This window comes from Anomaloglossus baeobatrachus, chromosome 4 (genome assembly GCF_048569485.1).
Source record: "Anomaloglossus baeobatrachus isolate aAnoBae1 chromosome 4, aAnoBae1.hap1, whole genome shotgun sequence".
In the NCBI taxonomy this organism is placed as follows: Eukaryota; Metazoa; Chordata; class Amphibia; order Anura; family Aromobatidae; genus Anomaloglossus; species Anomaloglossus baeobatrachus.
Genome location: NC_134356.1, coordinates 673,024,322 through 673,040,925, shown reverse-complemented (window position 1 = coordinate 673,040,925; position 16,604 = coordinate 673,024,322). Strand labels below are relative to the sequence as shown.

Genomic DNA, 16,604 nt, shown 5'->3' with positions numbered 1-16,604 from the left:
GCAGTGGATGTTGTGTATATGGACTTTTCAAAAGCTTTTGATACGGTGCCACACAAAAGGTTGGTACATAAAATGAGAATAATGGGGATAGGGGAAAATATGTGTAACTGGGTTAAAAACTGGCTCAGTGATAGGAAACAAAGGGTGGTTATTAATGGTACGTACTCGGACTGGGTCTCAGTTCATAGTGGGGTACCACAGGGGTCAGTATTGGGCCCGCTTCTTTTCAACATATTTATAAATTACCTTGTTGGAGGCATGCGGAGTAGAATTTCAATATTTGCAGATGATACTAAACTCTGCAGGGTAATCAATACAGAGGAGGATAATTTTATATTACAGGGAGATTTATGTAAATTGGAGGATTGGGCTGAGAAGTGGCAATTGAAGTTTAATGTAGATAAATGTAAGGTCATGCACTTGGGTAGAGGAAATAACATTTATGATTATGTACTTAATTGTAGAACACTGGGTAAAACAGACACAGAAAAAGACTTGGGTGTATGGGTGGATGGTAAACTTCACTTTAGTGGACAGTGTCAGGCAGCGGCTGCCAGGGCTAATAAAATAATGGGATGTATTAAAAGAGGTATAAGTGTTCATGAAAAAAATATAGTTCTACCTATGAACAAGTCACTAGTGCGACCGCACTTAGAATACTGTGTACAATTCTGGTCACCGATATATAAGAAGGACATAGCTGAACTGGAGAGGGTGCAGAGAAGAGCCACCAAGATTATTAGAGGAATGGGTGGGCTGCAATACAAAGACAGGTTATTAAACTTGGGGTTATTTAGTTTGGAAAAATGAAGGCTTAGGGGGGATCTAAACACAATGTATAAATATATGAGGGGACAGTACAGAGACCTTTCCAAAGATCTTTTTACACCTAGGCCTGCGACTGGAACACGGGGGCATCCGCTACGTCTTGAGGAAAGAAGGTTTAATCATAATCACAGATGAGGATTCTTTACTGTACGAGCAGTGAGACTATGGAACTCTCTGCCGCATGAGGTTGTAATGAGTGATTCACTACTAACATTTAAGCAGAGCCTGGATGCCTTTCTTGAAAAATTTAATATTACCAGTTATGTATATTAGATTTTATGACAGGGTATTGATCCAGGGAACTAGTCTGATTGCCGGATGTGGACGAAGGAAGGAAATTTTTTCCCCATTGGAACTTGTTTGCCACATTGGGTTTTTTTTGCCTTCCTCTGGATCAACATGTTAGGCTACGGGTTGAACTAGATGGACTTAGAGTCTCCCTTCAACCTTAAAGACTATGATACTATGATTAAAAATGAAACACTTAAAATAAGTTATACTTATTCCTTATTATTAAGTTTTTAATATTATTATTCATATACAGAGATCAAATTATTAATTTATAAAATTTAACTATAATTTCCTAAACTAAATGAAAATATAACTTTGATTTTACTATCACTAATTTTAAGTATACAATATACTATATAGATAAATCTATAGAAAATATGTAATACACAGATACACTGTATATGAATAATTATGAATGTCAAAATATAATCACCATATTTTGTTAATTCAGAAATCCCCTTCTACCAAACTGAAGACCAACCTCATTTTTTCTTCAAAGATCCGATCTAATAAATCCATTTTTAAATTGTTGGGATTTTTGAAAATATTTTGTAACTCAACTGTTTCCTTTAAATGAGAAAGAATGAATCTCTCAGGAGGACCCACACGCTGTCTCTGGGTGTCAAGTTCCCTGGAAGACATTTTTCTCATTAGTGACAAGGGGAGAAGATTTGCACAAGACATCTCATATGGTTTGTAGCTAACGTGCAATTTCCTACGAATTTCATATATTTTGTCACAGGAATATTTGGATCTGGGAGACAATGTTGGTTTTTCATAGAATTTCTCCTTTTTTAATTTTACTTTTATGGCATTAATTAATTTTTGTTTTGATTGAATTTGGTGATTTCTAACAAAATTGATAAATTTCGTCCATTCGAATAGGGACCTTTTCTGTAATGCAATTGTGCAGGTATTATAATCCAGAAATTTATATTTCCTTACGAACGTGTAAATCAAGTAATTTAATCTGACATTTTGAATGACCGCCCTATATAAACATTAAAAAATGGACATAAATAAGAACGTACCCTCATTCTGTTTAATTTGTAATTCCTTCAACATCTCATAATTTGGACTATGTTCATTTCTTTCACAAAAGATAAGATTTTTCATTCTATTGATATCATTATCATTTGGACACTAAAATGTCTCATTGTCAAGACTTTTTTAATGCCAGCTGTCTGAAAAATTGTTGTGGTATCCACATATGGAATATCTGAGTTTTCTCACTATTGGCTAAATTGAACTTTTCAACAAAACTTTCAAATATTTCTGAATTTCTGCACACATGTATCTTGGGAACATATGCAGGAATTAATTTGCATAAGTCCAAAAGATTCTTTCTGAGTTTAATTTCTATTTTCGCCTGTTCTATTTTTAGAAACTAATCGTCGCAATGCTCTCTGACTCCTCTTTGCACGTCTCCTTCTCTGACTCCTCCCCCTTCTGGCTCCTCTATGTAATTTCCTTCTTCTCTAACATCCTTTCCTGCTTCATTTCCGGTGTCCTGAAGGTCACTTTCAATAGACAGGACATGTCTGTGGCCATCTTGAGAATGATTTTCATTAGAAACATTACAGAAAGTATTGCTTTATGACATTTCAGGTTTTCCATTTCCAAAATCTTTAAATTTCTCTAACACTAACTTGTGAAATTCGTGGACCAAATGACAGACATTCCTGATTTTCTTTTTCTCTTGATTAAAAGACACCGTAGATTCTACACGGGAATTCTCAAGTTCACACTCCCCATAAAGGCTTACCCAGAGCTCCTCTACATTAGAGATATCTGAGTATGTGAACTGTAATTTACTTTGTTTAGAAAAAGAAGAGATAAAATCCATTTTCTTACCTGGAATGACCCAACCGGGAATGGATGATCCTCTGAGACTTGATTCACCTCGTTCAGCACGTCCAATACTTTATGGACTGACTTATCCTGTTCCTTCAAGGACACGTCAAAGGATGATCTTCTGTGGCTTCACGAACTCTTCAAACTTCATATAAAAAAACACTCATGCGACTTGAAGCCTTATCTCTATTTTTAGGTTTTGCGTGATTTTTAGAAATTGTCGATTCCTGATACTTTGCAAGAGGTATTAGCATTACTTCTGTATCTGTCCCCCCTTGTGCAAAGTGAAGGAATCAGTACAAAAAATGAAAAAAAAAAATCAAGAATGGCTGGCTCACCAAATGTTAAAAATATATCCCTTAAATATATTTTTCTTCAAATACGTGATAAGGCGCATGAAAGGCAAACTTCAAAAATGTAAAAATAAATAGATGTATTTTATATTGAGTAAAATGGTTTCCAAAAAAATTCAGTTATAGTTCAGTTACAGAAAAGAAAAAATAGTATTCTTTGTTCGCTTACATGAAGAGTACAATAATAGTCAAATCAGTAGAAGTCTTCATTCATCTTTCCTTCATTGCTGAATGGTTAGGCAAGCATGATATACTGTAGGCCTGACAGCATGTGTTGCTTCATCTTGGATGGGTGGATGGATTATGGCTCAGCTGGTGACATGTGTAGACTGACTCCCGGAACAAGAGCTTCCCCTCCCACCATGTGTCATGTTATATATGCAGCTGTGCCAAAACCATATAGGGAGATTCTTCTGAATGCATGATGTAAGTCTCTAGAAGGTTCCAAATAGTGTATATATATACTATATATATATACTGTATATATATATATATATATATATATATTTATTCAATGACAGCATCTATCTATATTCAATACAGATACCTTAATATTAATTTAAGTACTGTTATCAATAAATTCTGCCATATGTAGATCTATTATCTGGGTCTATTATATTATAAATCTAATATATAAAGCTGAATGTGTGTATGTGTGTGTGTGTGTATGTATGTCCGGGATTGGCATCCACACCGTCGCAGATACAGCCACAATATTTTGCACACTCACACTTCTGGACCCCGAGAGCGTCATAGGCTATGTCTCGAGGCGAAATTTTAACCCCGCTCTTTACAGTTATTCAACAAAAAACCTGCCTCCATTAAAACGAATGGAGCTGGGAGCCACAGTGCAGCCAGAACTTCAGAAGAATGCGCAGCCACGCTGTTACGGGGGGCTGTCTGATAAAAAAAACCTAAAGGAATATCAGACAGTCAGGGTCCACCATGCAAAGACTCTGCTGCAGACTATGGCAGAGTGCAATACCTCTGTTAAACTCACAGAGGAATATAATTAGTAAATAAGGCAATTCCTCCTTTACTTGGAGGGTGTGTGGAATGATCTCTGTTAATGATCACAGAGACAAAAGCAGTGAGTGTGAAATGGCACCTACCTAGGTCCGTTCCTCTAGTGTTGCCAGGAGACGGACAGCAGCGTAAGCCGCACAAAGCTCCTACCTGCGTTCGCTCCACTAGTGTGCGAGGACACGAACCACTAGATATGGCAGCTGCCTAGGTCCACTCTTCTAGTGGTGCAAAAGAGACGGACAGCAGCGTAAGCCGCACAAAGCTCCTACCTGCGTTCGCTCCACTAGTGTGCGAGGACACGAACCACTAGATATGGCACCTGCCTAGGTCCGCTCTTCTAGTGGTGCAAAAGAGACGGACAGCAGCATAAGCCGCACAAAGCTCCTACCTCTGTTCGCTCCCCTAGTGTGCGAGGATACGAACAACTGCCAGACGCAGTATAAGGAACGTTACCCTAGCGGCAACGTCCACCTACGAGTAGAATCACAAGGCCCAGCCGGACCATGTGCCTCAGGCACCTGCCTATGTCCACTCCACTAAGAGGTAAGGATACGGACTCCAGCCGAAGCTGTAAGGTATAAGAACGCTACCCTGCCGGTAGCGCTCACCTAACATAGACAGAGAGATGCCTAGAGGGACGTGCACAGGGCGTCTACCCTCATGCATGAACCAAGAGGACTTAGCGCCGGACGGCGTGCATCAGGGTCTTATATAGACTCTGTGCCTCATCCAAGATGGAGGACACCAGAGCCAATCCGCTGCCAGAATGACAGCAATGACGTCACGCTGGCCTATCACCGAGCAAAGCGTCACAAGCACATGACCAGCGACCAATCGGCATAGAAGGTGTCAGAGACATGTGACCACGTGTCACAAGCACATGACCAGCGGCCAATCAGCTTAGAAGGTGTCAGAGACATGTGACCTCGTGTCAGCGATGACGTCACCCGCACATGTGCAATGGCTCCAAGATAGGACTTAGTCTCCAGCGCTCGCACATGTGCAGTAGCAAGAAATCCGAAGATAGTCTCCAGAGCCACAGCAACCGTAACACACGCCCTTATATGGAATGTTGGCGTGTCACAATGCAGCCAGGGAAAGAGACAGACACAGACAGGGAAAGAGGCAGACAGACACAAAGAGACAGACACAAACACAAAGAGACAGACAAAGAGACAGACACAGACAAAGAGACAGACACAGACAAAGAGACAGACACAGACAAATAGACAGACACAGACAAATAGACAGACACAGACAAAGAGACACACTGACAGGGAAAGAGACAGACTGACAGGGAAAGAGAGGGAAAGAGACAGACAGGGAAAGAGAGGGAAAGAGACAGACAGGGAAAAAGTGACAGACAGGGAAAGTGATTGAGACAGACGGAGAAAGAGACAGACAGACAAAGAGATAGAGAGTCAGAAAGATATATACAGAGGGGGAGACAGACAGAGAATGGGAGAGAAACAGAGAGACAGTTACTATCCCGGGCAGCGCCGGGTGCTATGTTGGGAGGCGAAATTTTAACCCCGCGCGTTCCAATTTACCAATCAATTTTGCCCCTATCTACATAATGGGGAAAAAGTGAAACGAAAAGTGTTGGGGGTAAATTGACAGCTGCCAGATGTGAACAAGGGGGACTTAAAGAATGAGGCGATGGCGCCAAAGAGTATATACCGTACAGTTGCTAAGGTGATGCCCCGACATGGGATACTCACCACACTCGGGGATATGAACACACACACAAAATGCGCCACACACTACCACGTGCTTGAACACATATACCACCCTCAGCACACATACACCAACCTCACCACATAATCGCCCTAAACACACACAAGTCTGGTGTTATCCTTCAAAAATAAAAATCTGATTAATAAGAAGCCAAACTACAAGAACAACAAATGTACCACATAGGAAATACGGCAGCTGTCAGTCACATGACCTGTCTATATGTGTATGTGTGAGCTAATATATACTGTCAGGGGGAGGGCTTTCTGTTGCCTGGAGATTTATCAGGCTGCCAATAGCAACCAATCACAGCTTAGCTTCTATTTTGCTACAGTTAATTAATCTGAGCTCTGATTGGTTAATATAGGCAGCAAAGGACATTCTCAGTATGTGTGAGGTCATAGGATGTTAAATCTGGGTGGAATATCTGGTGATGAAATCTATGTTGTGAAATGCTTCTATTAGCTTAGTTTTTGCCTTTTAATAATTACATTTCTATCTATTTGTTTTGTGGTTTTTGTGTGCAGAATACATTTTTGTTAATACATTCTATTTTGTGAACAGCAGTTATTAACCCGGGCGAAGCCGGTAGTACAGCTAGTTATTTAATAAATGTGAACTTTTTACAGACAATCAGGATCAGCCATCTCCCCTCAGCCACACATGATCCCATGTAAAGGTAAGAGTTAATGTTTCCCTACACCATCACCCGATGATCATATGATGCTGTTAGTAGGTAATAAGGCCCCGGGCAACCAGGAGCAGATATCGCTCTACAGAGTGGTGGGAATATGCAGTGCAGGATCAGGAGGATATAAGCCCCTGGTGGCATCTGCTGTTCTTACAGATTGTCTTCTCCTGGATCTTCCCCATCGGTCTCCTGGGCACAATGATCACCCGTGTGCTGCTCCTCCTTAGTCTCGGTAAGTCCTGATATTATCCGGTAGAGCCTGATCTCCCGGAAGGTCCCTGATCCAGAAGAGGAAGATTCCCTGAACCATCCGTCACTCCTGGTGAATGCACCGCTCAGCGTCCCACAACAAGGTGATGGTGGGTTTTATCTTTCAGCCTCAGCATATGTCATCATACTCCAGAGGAAAACTTTCCAGATGATGATTCAGGAAACATTAAACAAAGAGATTAGAAATTCTCTTCCTTATGGCTGCTCGTGTACGACTCCTAGAAATGAGAAGATAGCAAATAGAATAGACAGGTAAGTGAGTGTATAAGAAGTAAAAGTCTCCTGCAGTCCTATGTAACACCACAGATCACACAGTGATATCTCTCTGAGCACAGATAATGTAGTAGATGTCACCTGCAGTCCTATATAAAAAAAGAAAAGTTAATTAATTTCAGTAATTCAATGCAAAAAGTGAAACACATATTATATAGAGTCATTACACACAAAGGGATCTATTCCTGTATATTATATAGAGTCATTACACACAAAGGGATCTATTCCTGTATATTATATAGAGTCATTACACACAAAGGGATCTATTCCTATATATTATATAGAGTCATTACACACAGAGGGATCTATTCCTATATATTATATAGAGTCATTACACACAAAGGGATCTATTCCTGTATATTATATAGAGTCATTACACACAGAGGGATCTATTCCTATATATTATATAGAGTCATTACACACAGAGGGATCTATTCCTATATATTATATAGAGTCATTACACACAAAGGGATCTATTCCTATATATTATATAGAGTCATTACACACAGAGGGATCTATTCCTATATATTATATAGAGTCATTACACACAAAGGGATCTATTCCTGTATATTATATAGAGTCATTACACACAAAGGGATCTATTCCTATATATTATATAGAGTCATTACACACAGAGGGATCTATTCCTATATATTATATAGAGTCATTACACACAAAGGGATCTATTCCTATATATTATATAGAGTCATTATACACAGAGGGATCTATTCCTATATATTATATAGAGTCATTACACACAAAGGGATCTATTCCTGTATATTATATAGAGTCATTACACACAAAGGGATCTATTCCTATATATTATATAGAGTCATTACACACAAAGGGATCTATTCCTATATATTATATAGAGTCATTACACACAGAGGGATCTATTCCTATATATTATATAGAGTCATTACACACAAAGGGATCTATTCCTGTATATTATATAGAGTCATTACACACAGAGGGATCTATTCCTATATATTATATAGAGTCATTACACACAAAGGGATCTATTCCTGTATATTATATAGAGTCATTACACACAAAGGGATCTATTCCTATATATTATATAGAGTCATTACACACAGAGGGATCTATTCCTATATATTATATAGAGTCATTACACACAGAGGGATCTATTCCTGTATATTATATAGAGTCATTACACACAAAGGGATCTATTCCTATATATTATATAGAGTCATTACACACAGAGGGATCTATTCCTATATATTATATAGAATCATTACACACAGAGGGATCTATTCCTTTATATTATATAGAGTCATTACACACAGAGAGATCTATTCCTATATATTATATAGAGTCATTACACACAGAGGGATCTATTCCTATATATTATATAGAGTCATTACACACAGAGGGATCTATTCCTTTATATTATATAGAGTCATTACACACAGAGGAATCTATTCCTATATATTATATAGTCATTACACACAGAGGGATCTATTCCTATATATTATATAGAGTCATTACACACAGAGGGATCTATTCCTATATGTTATATAGAGTCATTATAAACAAAGGGATCTATTCCTATATATTATATATAGTCATTACACACAGAGGCATCAACTCCTATATATTATGTAGAGCCATTAGACACAGAGGGATCTATTCCTATATATTATATAGAGTCATTAGACACAGAGGGATCTATTCCTATATATTATAGAGTCATTACACACAGAGGGATCTATTCCTATATATTATATAATGTAATTACACACAGAGGGATCTATTCATATATATTATATAGAGTCATTACACACAGAGGGATATATATATATGACCAACTGAAAAAATGATGTTACATTCAGAAATGTTGGCGCCTACTGAAAAGTCTGTACAGTAAATGCCTCAATACTTGGTCGCGGCTCCTTTTGCATGAATTCCTGCATCAATGCGGCAATGTGGCATGGAAGCGATCAGCCTGTGGCACTGCTGAGAAGCATTTGTAGGACCAAACAATTACATAGTAGTAATAGCTAGGTAACCCAGCAAAATTAACACGCCTAAAATATAACTTTTAATATGGTATGCATAAAAAGGACTAACAACACTTAAGGTGCAAAATGCACATAAAAATTGTCACTACCTGTGATGTCCTGTAATTGTGTTGGTAGGAATATTCTCTCACAGGAGGACAATATTAAAAGACAGCAGCAAACAGACCCTAATCCCAATGAGCTGGATAGGGAATGAAAGAGGAACAATCTCACCAGTCTTCTGGTTACTTATGGACGAACGTTCCTCCCCAATGATCAGATGATGGAGCTAGCCAAAGGCTAAAAGCGATCCCCTGGTTCCACCAGGTATTCAAAGGATCCACTTATAATCAGCTCCGGTAAACATATGGAAGGGATTTCTCTCTCTCAACGCGTTTCATCATACATCCTCAGGAGAGTGGAGTAACAAATCCACATAGAGTATTCCGTGTCATACATAGAACCGGCATATCCGCCAAAAGGTCCATACACAGATCCAAACTTGTTAAGTGTCCTTCATAGGACCGGCAAATCAGCCACTGTATAAATTAAAGAATCATACCATCATTACCAATGACAAAGTTGCCCTGTGTCCCATAGTCCCGCCACAGTCAGTTTAAACTTACCGGGGTCCCGACACCTGGCATAAACACATGCTGCGCCGCCATGACCGACGCCAGCACTCTTTTTAAATAGCAGAGCATTGCCGCTCTGGCGTGTGACATCACATCCACGTCACGGGTGACCGCCCACTTCCTGTCGGGCGCCCCGTATTGAGACGCAAACTTAGCATTGCGGATGGAGTCTTGGAACGCAGGCCTACTGCGCATGCGCAGAGGGTTCCATTACAATATACCTAATGGGAGCAATGGGTTTTACGAGCCTGCGCTCACTTCAACTAGAATGTTGTAAACCGCAAACATTCATCAATAATGCTGCATTGAGGCAAAGATGCCCCGTATGCAGCAATCCAGATTAGATAAAGCTGTAAGTTTCTGGTACCGGAACAGTATCAAACATTCGTGGCTAATGAAGCAAGTAGGGGAGAAGGGGGAGGGGGGTTGGGGGAGATCAATATCAGAAAGGACAATCTGGTCAGAAGAGCGGAGAGACCTGGGCCCAAAGGATGGAAAGTAAAGTACCACCACCGTAACTGTTAATAACCCTACATTAATTCTGAAACTACCTATCATGTGGGGGTCGGCACCCTAAAAGAACGGTGGATGGTGCCCCCACTCGGCCGTCGTATGATCCTTCTACATAACACCCTGTCACTAAGTTACACAAAGGGTGCAAAGGATAGAATCTCATTTAGGCCCAGAGGTCTCACCGTCCTGAGCCAGAAAATCCATCTGGTTTCCTGTTTTAGGATCAGGTTGTCCCAGTCGCCTCCTCTTATAGGTTGTTGTATTAAATCAATGCCTTGGAAAAAGATGACGCTGGGGTCGCCATTGTGATTTTCATTGATATGTCGTGCCAAAGGAGTATCAATGTTCTTTCTTATGTCTCTTAGGTGTTCACCTACTCTACGTCTGAACTCCCTTTTTGTCTTGCCCACATATTCTTTCAGACAAACACAGGTGGCTTTATAGATAACCCCTTTTGATCTGCAATTGATGAAGTGTTTGATAGTGTAGTCTCTTCCAGTCACACTGGATTGGAATTTCTTCCCTGTTTTAATAGAACCACATGCTACACAACCACTGCATCTATAGCAACCTTTTATGTTGTTTTGCAGCCAAGAAGTTTTTTTAGGGGCAAAATGGCTATGGACCAACCTGTCTCCTAAGGAACGTGCCTTTTTGAAGGTAATTGTAGGGGAAGATGTCACCAGTGGGGCAATATCATCATCCATCTGTAGGACTGACCAGTGTCTGTTGAGGATGCTACGGAGGTCCTCAGCACCATTATTGTAAGTAGTTATGAAGCGTACTCTATCCTCCCTTGAATTGTTTTGTGGACCGGGATTGAGAAGAGTCGTCCTGTTTCTCCCATTTGCTTCATGGAAGGCCTGGTCAATGACCTTCTTGGGGTATCCTCTCTGTTTGAGTCTACTATTGAGATCTGCCGACTGTTTCAAAAAAAGGGGGGTATCAGAGCAGTTCCTTTTAAGTCTCAGGAACTGGCCTTTTGGTATCCCCTTCTTCTGACTCAGAGGATGGCCACTTTCCCATCTTAATAATGAGTTGGTTGCTGTAGGTTTTCGATGGGTACTGGTTTTAATGATACCACCCTCACCCTTTTCAATCAAAACATCTAGGAAAGGGAGTCTTTCATTATTCCATTCAAAGGTGAAGTTCAGGCCAAGTGTATTAATATTGAGGGCCTCTACCATCACTGCCAGTTCTGACTCATTCCCTTTCCACAGCATAAACACGTCGTCTATATATCGACACCAAAGGATTATCTTGTCTGTGGGGATGGATGAGTCTTCTCCAAACACCATAGTCTCCTCCCACCAGCCCAGGGTTAAGTTTGCGTACGACGGGGCACTAGGACTCCCCATCGCAGTACCCCTGAGCTGGTGGAAGAAGGCCCCCCCAAAAGTAAAGGTGTTACACTTCAAGCCAAAATCCAGTAGTTCCAAAACGAAAAGGTTGTGACCATCAAACTGTCTGCCTCTACTTTTAAGATAGTAGTCCGTTGCCCTCAGACCATCCTCATGTTTGATAGAGGAGTACAAGGACTCGACGTCAATACTGACAAGCAGAGTATCATCTTCTATCATTACTCCCTCCAATTTATTGAGAAGATCAGTGGTGTCTCTCAGATATGATCCCAGAGACAAGACAAACGGCCTCAGCACTCTGTCAACATATATTCCCACATTTTGGGTAATACTCCCAATCCCCGACACGATGGGTCTGCCACGTAGGGGTTCAAGCCCCTTATGTATTTTTGGAAGGCAATAAAAAGTAGGAATGGTCGGAAATGTAGGTAGTAGAAACTCAAATTCAGATTTGTCTATGAGGTTATTAGAAAGTGCCCTATCAAGGATCCCTTGTAGTTGATTTGAGTAAATACGGGTCGGGTTACCAGTCAATTTTTCATAGTTGTCTGTCTCATTAAGGATGTTCAAGCATAAACTCTTATATTTGCATACATCCATTATCACGACGTTACCGCCTTTATCAGATTCTTTGATAACAATGTCATCATCATTTTCCAGTTCCATCAGACAATCCATCTCAGATTTTGTCAGATTGAATTTCCTTCTGTGTTTACTCACAATGGATTCTAGGTCCCTGGTTACTAGGTTACAAAAGATATCAATGGAATTGACTTCGTTGGTGATAGGTGGCATTTTTTTACTCCTCAGTTTTAGGTCCGTAAATGGGCCTTTTCCCTCAAGATTAGGGTCGGAGTCTGCCAGATTAAATAGAAATCTCACATCCTCCAGCATATCCTCAGGTATCCCCATTTCTTTACATATTTTTTTTATTCTCAAGAGAAAAGTGCTTTTTCCATCTTAACTTTCTCACAAATAGGTTCAAATCCTTGACTGCCTCAAAAAGGTTGAAGTCAGTGGTAGGTACGAAAGAAAGTCCTTTGCTAAGGACTGCCATTTTTGGTGCAGACAAGGTTTTTTTAGATAAATTAATTATCTGATTTGTTCTGTTTGGAGATTCAGGTTTTGATTTGTCGGGGTCTTTTTGCTCCGCAAGTAGTGGCCCTGGTCTAAAAAATGCCCTGAATTATGACCACCTCTATTCTGATATCTCCCTCTGCCCCTATTTTTGTTTTTACGATTACGACCACCACCCTCTGTATCTGAGGCCTCAGTGTCTGTAGAAGTCCCTTCTGTATCGCTTACTTTATTAAATCTGTTAATAGGAAAAAAGTAGGCTTTATTGTCTCGGAAATCCTGTTTATCTCTAATATAGAATTTATGCTTTTTTTCTTTTAGATGGTATTGGTGTTTTTCAATAGTATTCTGCAGGGCCGTCTCTTTGGCCACAAATTCACTCTCACCCACAAATTTCCTTGTGGTTTCGGTTTGTTCTTTTAGTTGGATATCTAGATTAGCTAAATTCTTTTTTTCTTCCTCTAATAGCAATAACATCAATTTTAGGGAACATTCAGTAACTTCTTTTTGCCATTTAGTAGTAAGTTCAGGATTTTTATACCGAAAATTAGGGGTTAGAGAAATTCTGAGGTTGCGAGGTACGATTTTTTCTTTTAAGTAGCACTCAAGAGATTGAATCTCCCACCAGGAAGTAATTCTATTTTTGTAAACCTTAGTAAGTTCTCTGAAAGCACCATTCATAGATGGCGTGTATTTCTTCTGCACAAATGACCCTTCAGAAAAGACCTCCCTTGCTTCTGAGGCCCATATACTTGTATCTAGTCCAGTAGCCAAGAAACCAGCCATATCTATAATACCAACAAATATAGCAACTGGATAGGGATATACCGTAGGTGAAAGTAGTAATAGCTAGGTAACCCAGCAAAATTAACACGCCTAAAATATAACTTTTAATATGGTATGCATAAAAAGGACTAACAACACTTAAGGTGCAAAATGCACATAAAAATTGTCACTACCTGTGATGTCCTGTAATTGTGTTGGTAGGAATATTCTCTCACAGGAGGACAATATTAAAAGACAGCAGCAAACAGACCCTAATCCCAATGAGCTGGATAGGGAATGAAAGAGGAACAATCTCACCAGTCTTCTGGTTACTTATGGACGAACGTTCCTCCCCAATGATCAGATGATGGAGCTAGCCAAAGGCTAAAAGCGATCCCCTGGTTCCACCAGGTATTCAAAGGATCCACTTATAATCAGCTCCGGTAAACATATGGAAGGGATTTCTCTCTCTCAACGCGTTTCATCATACATCCTCAGGAGAGTGGAGTAACAAATCCACATAGAGTATTCCGTGTCATACATAGAACCGGCATATCCGCCAAAAGGTCCATACACAGATCCAAACTTGTTAAGTGTCCTTCATAGGACCGGCAAATCAGCCACTGTATAAATTAAAGAATCATACCATCATTACCAATGACAAAGTTGCCCTGTGTCCCATAGTCCCGCCACAGTCAGTTTAAACTTACCGGGGTCCCGACACCTGGCATAAACACATGCTGCGCCGCCATGACCGACGCCAGCACTCTTTTTAAATAGCAGAGCATTGCCGCTCTGGCGTGTGACATCACATCCGCGTCACGGGTGACCGCCCACTTCCTGTCGGGCGCCCCGTATTGAGACGCAAACTTAGCATTGCGGATGGAGTCTTGGAACGCAGGCCTACTGCGCATGCGCAGAGGGTTCCATTACAATATACCTAATGGGAGCAATGGGTTTTACGAGCCTGCGCTCACTTCAACTAGAATGTTGTAAACCGCAAACATTCATCAATAATGCTGCATTGAGGCAAAGATGCCCCGTATGCAGCAATCCAGATTAGATAAAGCTGTAAGTTTCTGGTACCGGAACAGTATCAAACATTCGTGGCTAATGAAGCAAGTAGGGGAGAAGGGGGAGGGGGGTTAGGGGAGATCAATATCAGAAAGGACAATCTGGTCAGAAGAGCGGAGAGACCTGGGCCCAAAGGATGGAAAGTAAAGTACCACCACCGTAACTGTTAATAACCCTACATTAATTCTGAAACTACCTATCATGTGGGGGTCGGCACCCTAAAAGAACGGTGGATGGTGCCCCCACTCGGCCGTCGTATGATCCTTCTACATAACACCCTGTCACTAAGTTACACAAAGGGTGCAAAGGATAGAATCTCATTTAGGCCCAGAGGTCTCACCGTCCTGAGCCAGAAAATCCATCTGGTTTCCTGTTTTAGGATCAGGTTGTCCCAGTCGCCTCCTCTTATAGGTTGTTGTATTAAATCAATGCCTTGGAAAAAGATGACGCTGGGGTCGCCATTGTGATTTTCATTGATATGTCGTGCCAAAGGAGTATCAATGTTCTTTCTTATGTCTCTTAGGTGTTCACCTACTCTACGTCTGAACTCCCTTTTTGTCTTGCCCACATATTCTTTCAGACAAACACAGGTGGCTTTATAGATAACCCCTTTTGATCTGCAATTGATGAAGTGTTTGATAGTGTAGTCTCTTCCAGTCACACTGGATTGGAATTTCTTCCCTGTTTTAATAGAACCACATGCTACACAACCTTTGGCACGACATATCAATGAAAATCACAATGGCGACCCCAGCGTCATCTTTTTCCAAGGCATTGATTTAATACAACAACCTATAAGAGGAGGCGACTGGGACAACCTGATCCTAAAACAGGAAACCAGATGGATTTTCTGGCTCAGGACGGTGAGACCTCTGGGCCTAAATGAGATTCTATCCTTTGCACCCTTTGTGTAACTTAGTGACAGGGTGTTATGTAGAAGGATCATACGACGGCCGAGTGGGGGCACCATCCACCGTTCTTTTAGGGTGCCGACCCCCACATGATAGGTAGTTTCAGAATTAATGTAGGGTTATTAACAGTTACGGTGGTGGTACTTTACTTTCCATCCTTTGGGCCCAGGTCTCTCCGCTCTTCTGACCAGATTGTCCTTTCTGATATTGATCTCCCCCAACCCCCCTCCCCCTTCTCCCCTACTTGCTTCATTAGCCACGAATGTTTGATACTGTTCCGGTACCAGAAACTTACAGCTTTATCTAATCTGGATTGCTGCATACGGGGCATCTTTGCCTCAATGCAGCATTATTGATGAATGTTTGCGGCTTACAACATTCTAGTTGAAGTGAGCGCAGGCTCGTAAAACCCATTGCTCCCATTAGGTATATTGTAATGGAACCCTCTGCGCATGCGCAGTAGGCCTGCGTTCCAAGACTCCATCCGCAATGCTAAGTTTGCGTCTCAATACGGGGCGCCCGACAGGAAGTGGGCGGTCACCCGTGACGCGGATGTGATGTCACACGCCAGAGCGGCAATGCTCTGCTATTTAAAAAGAGTGCTGGCGTCGGTCATGGCGGCGCAGCATGTGTTTATGCCAGGTGTCGGGACCCCGGTAAGTTTAAACTGACTGTGGCGGGACTATGGGACACAGGGCAACTTTGTCATTGGTAATGATGGTATGATTCTTTAATTTATACAGTGGCTGATTTGCCGGTCCTATGAAGGACACTTAACAAGTTTGGATCTGTGTATGGACCTTTTGGCGGATATGCCGGTTCTATGTATGACACGGAATACTCTATGTGGATTTGTTACTCCACTCTCCTGAGGATGTATGATGAAACGCGTTGAGAGAGAGAAATCCCTTCCATATGTTTACCGGA

At 41.0% G+C, this 16,604-nt stretch overlaps 1 protein-coding gene across 3 annotated transcripts in view; it reads left to right on the top strand.

The window, feature by feature from the left end:
• Nucleotides 1-6,714: 6,714 nt before the first annotated feature.
• The window catches only part of LOC142302089 (basic phospholipase A2 homolog APC-K49-like), a 57,853-nt gene continuing 47,963 nt past the window's right edge, over nucleotides 6,715-16,604 (top strand). Inside the window, exons 1-3 of one of the 3 annotated variants that reach the window (XM_075343169.1) lie at nucleotides 6,715-6,765; nucleotides 6,934-7,009; nucleotides 7,155-7,299. In XM_075343169.1, the coding sequence (XP_075199284.1) occupies nucleotides 6,976-7,009; nucleotides 7,155-7,299 (179 nt within the window). In that variant the 5' untranslated portion in view covers nucleotides 6,715-6,765; nucleotides 6,934-6,975. Of the gene's footprint in view, nucleotides 6,766-6,842; nucleotides 7,010-7,154; nucleotides 7,300-16,604 lie in introns of those variants that run through there. The other 2 variants (XM_075343170.1, XM_075343168.1) reach the window with 2 other exon arrangements.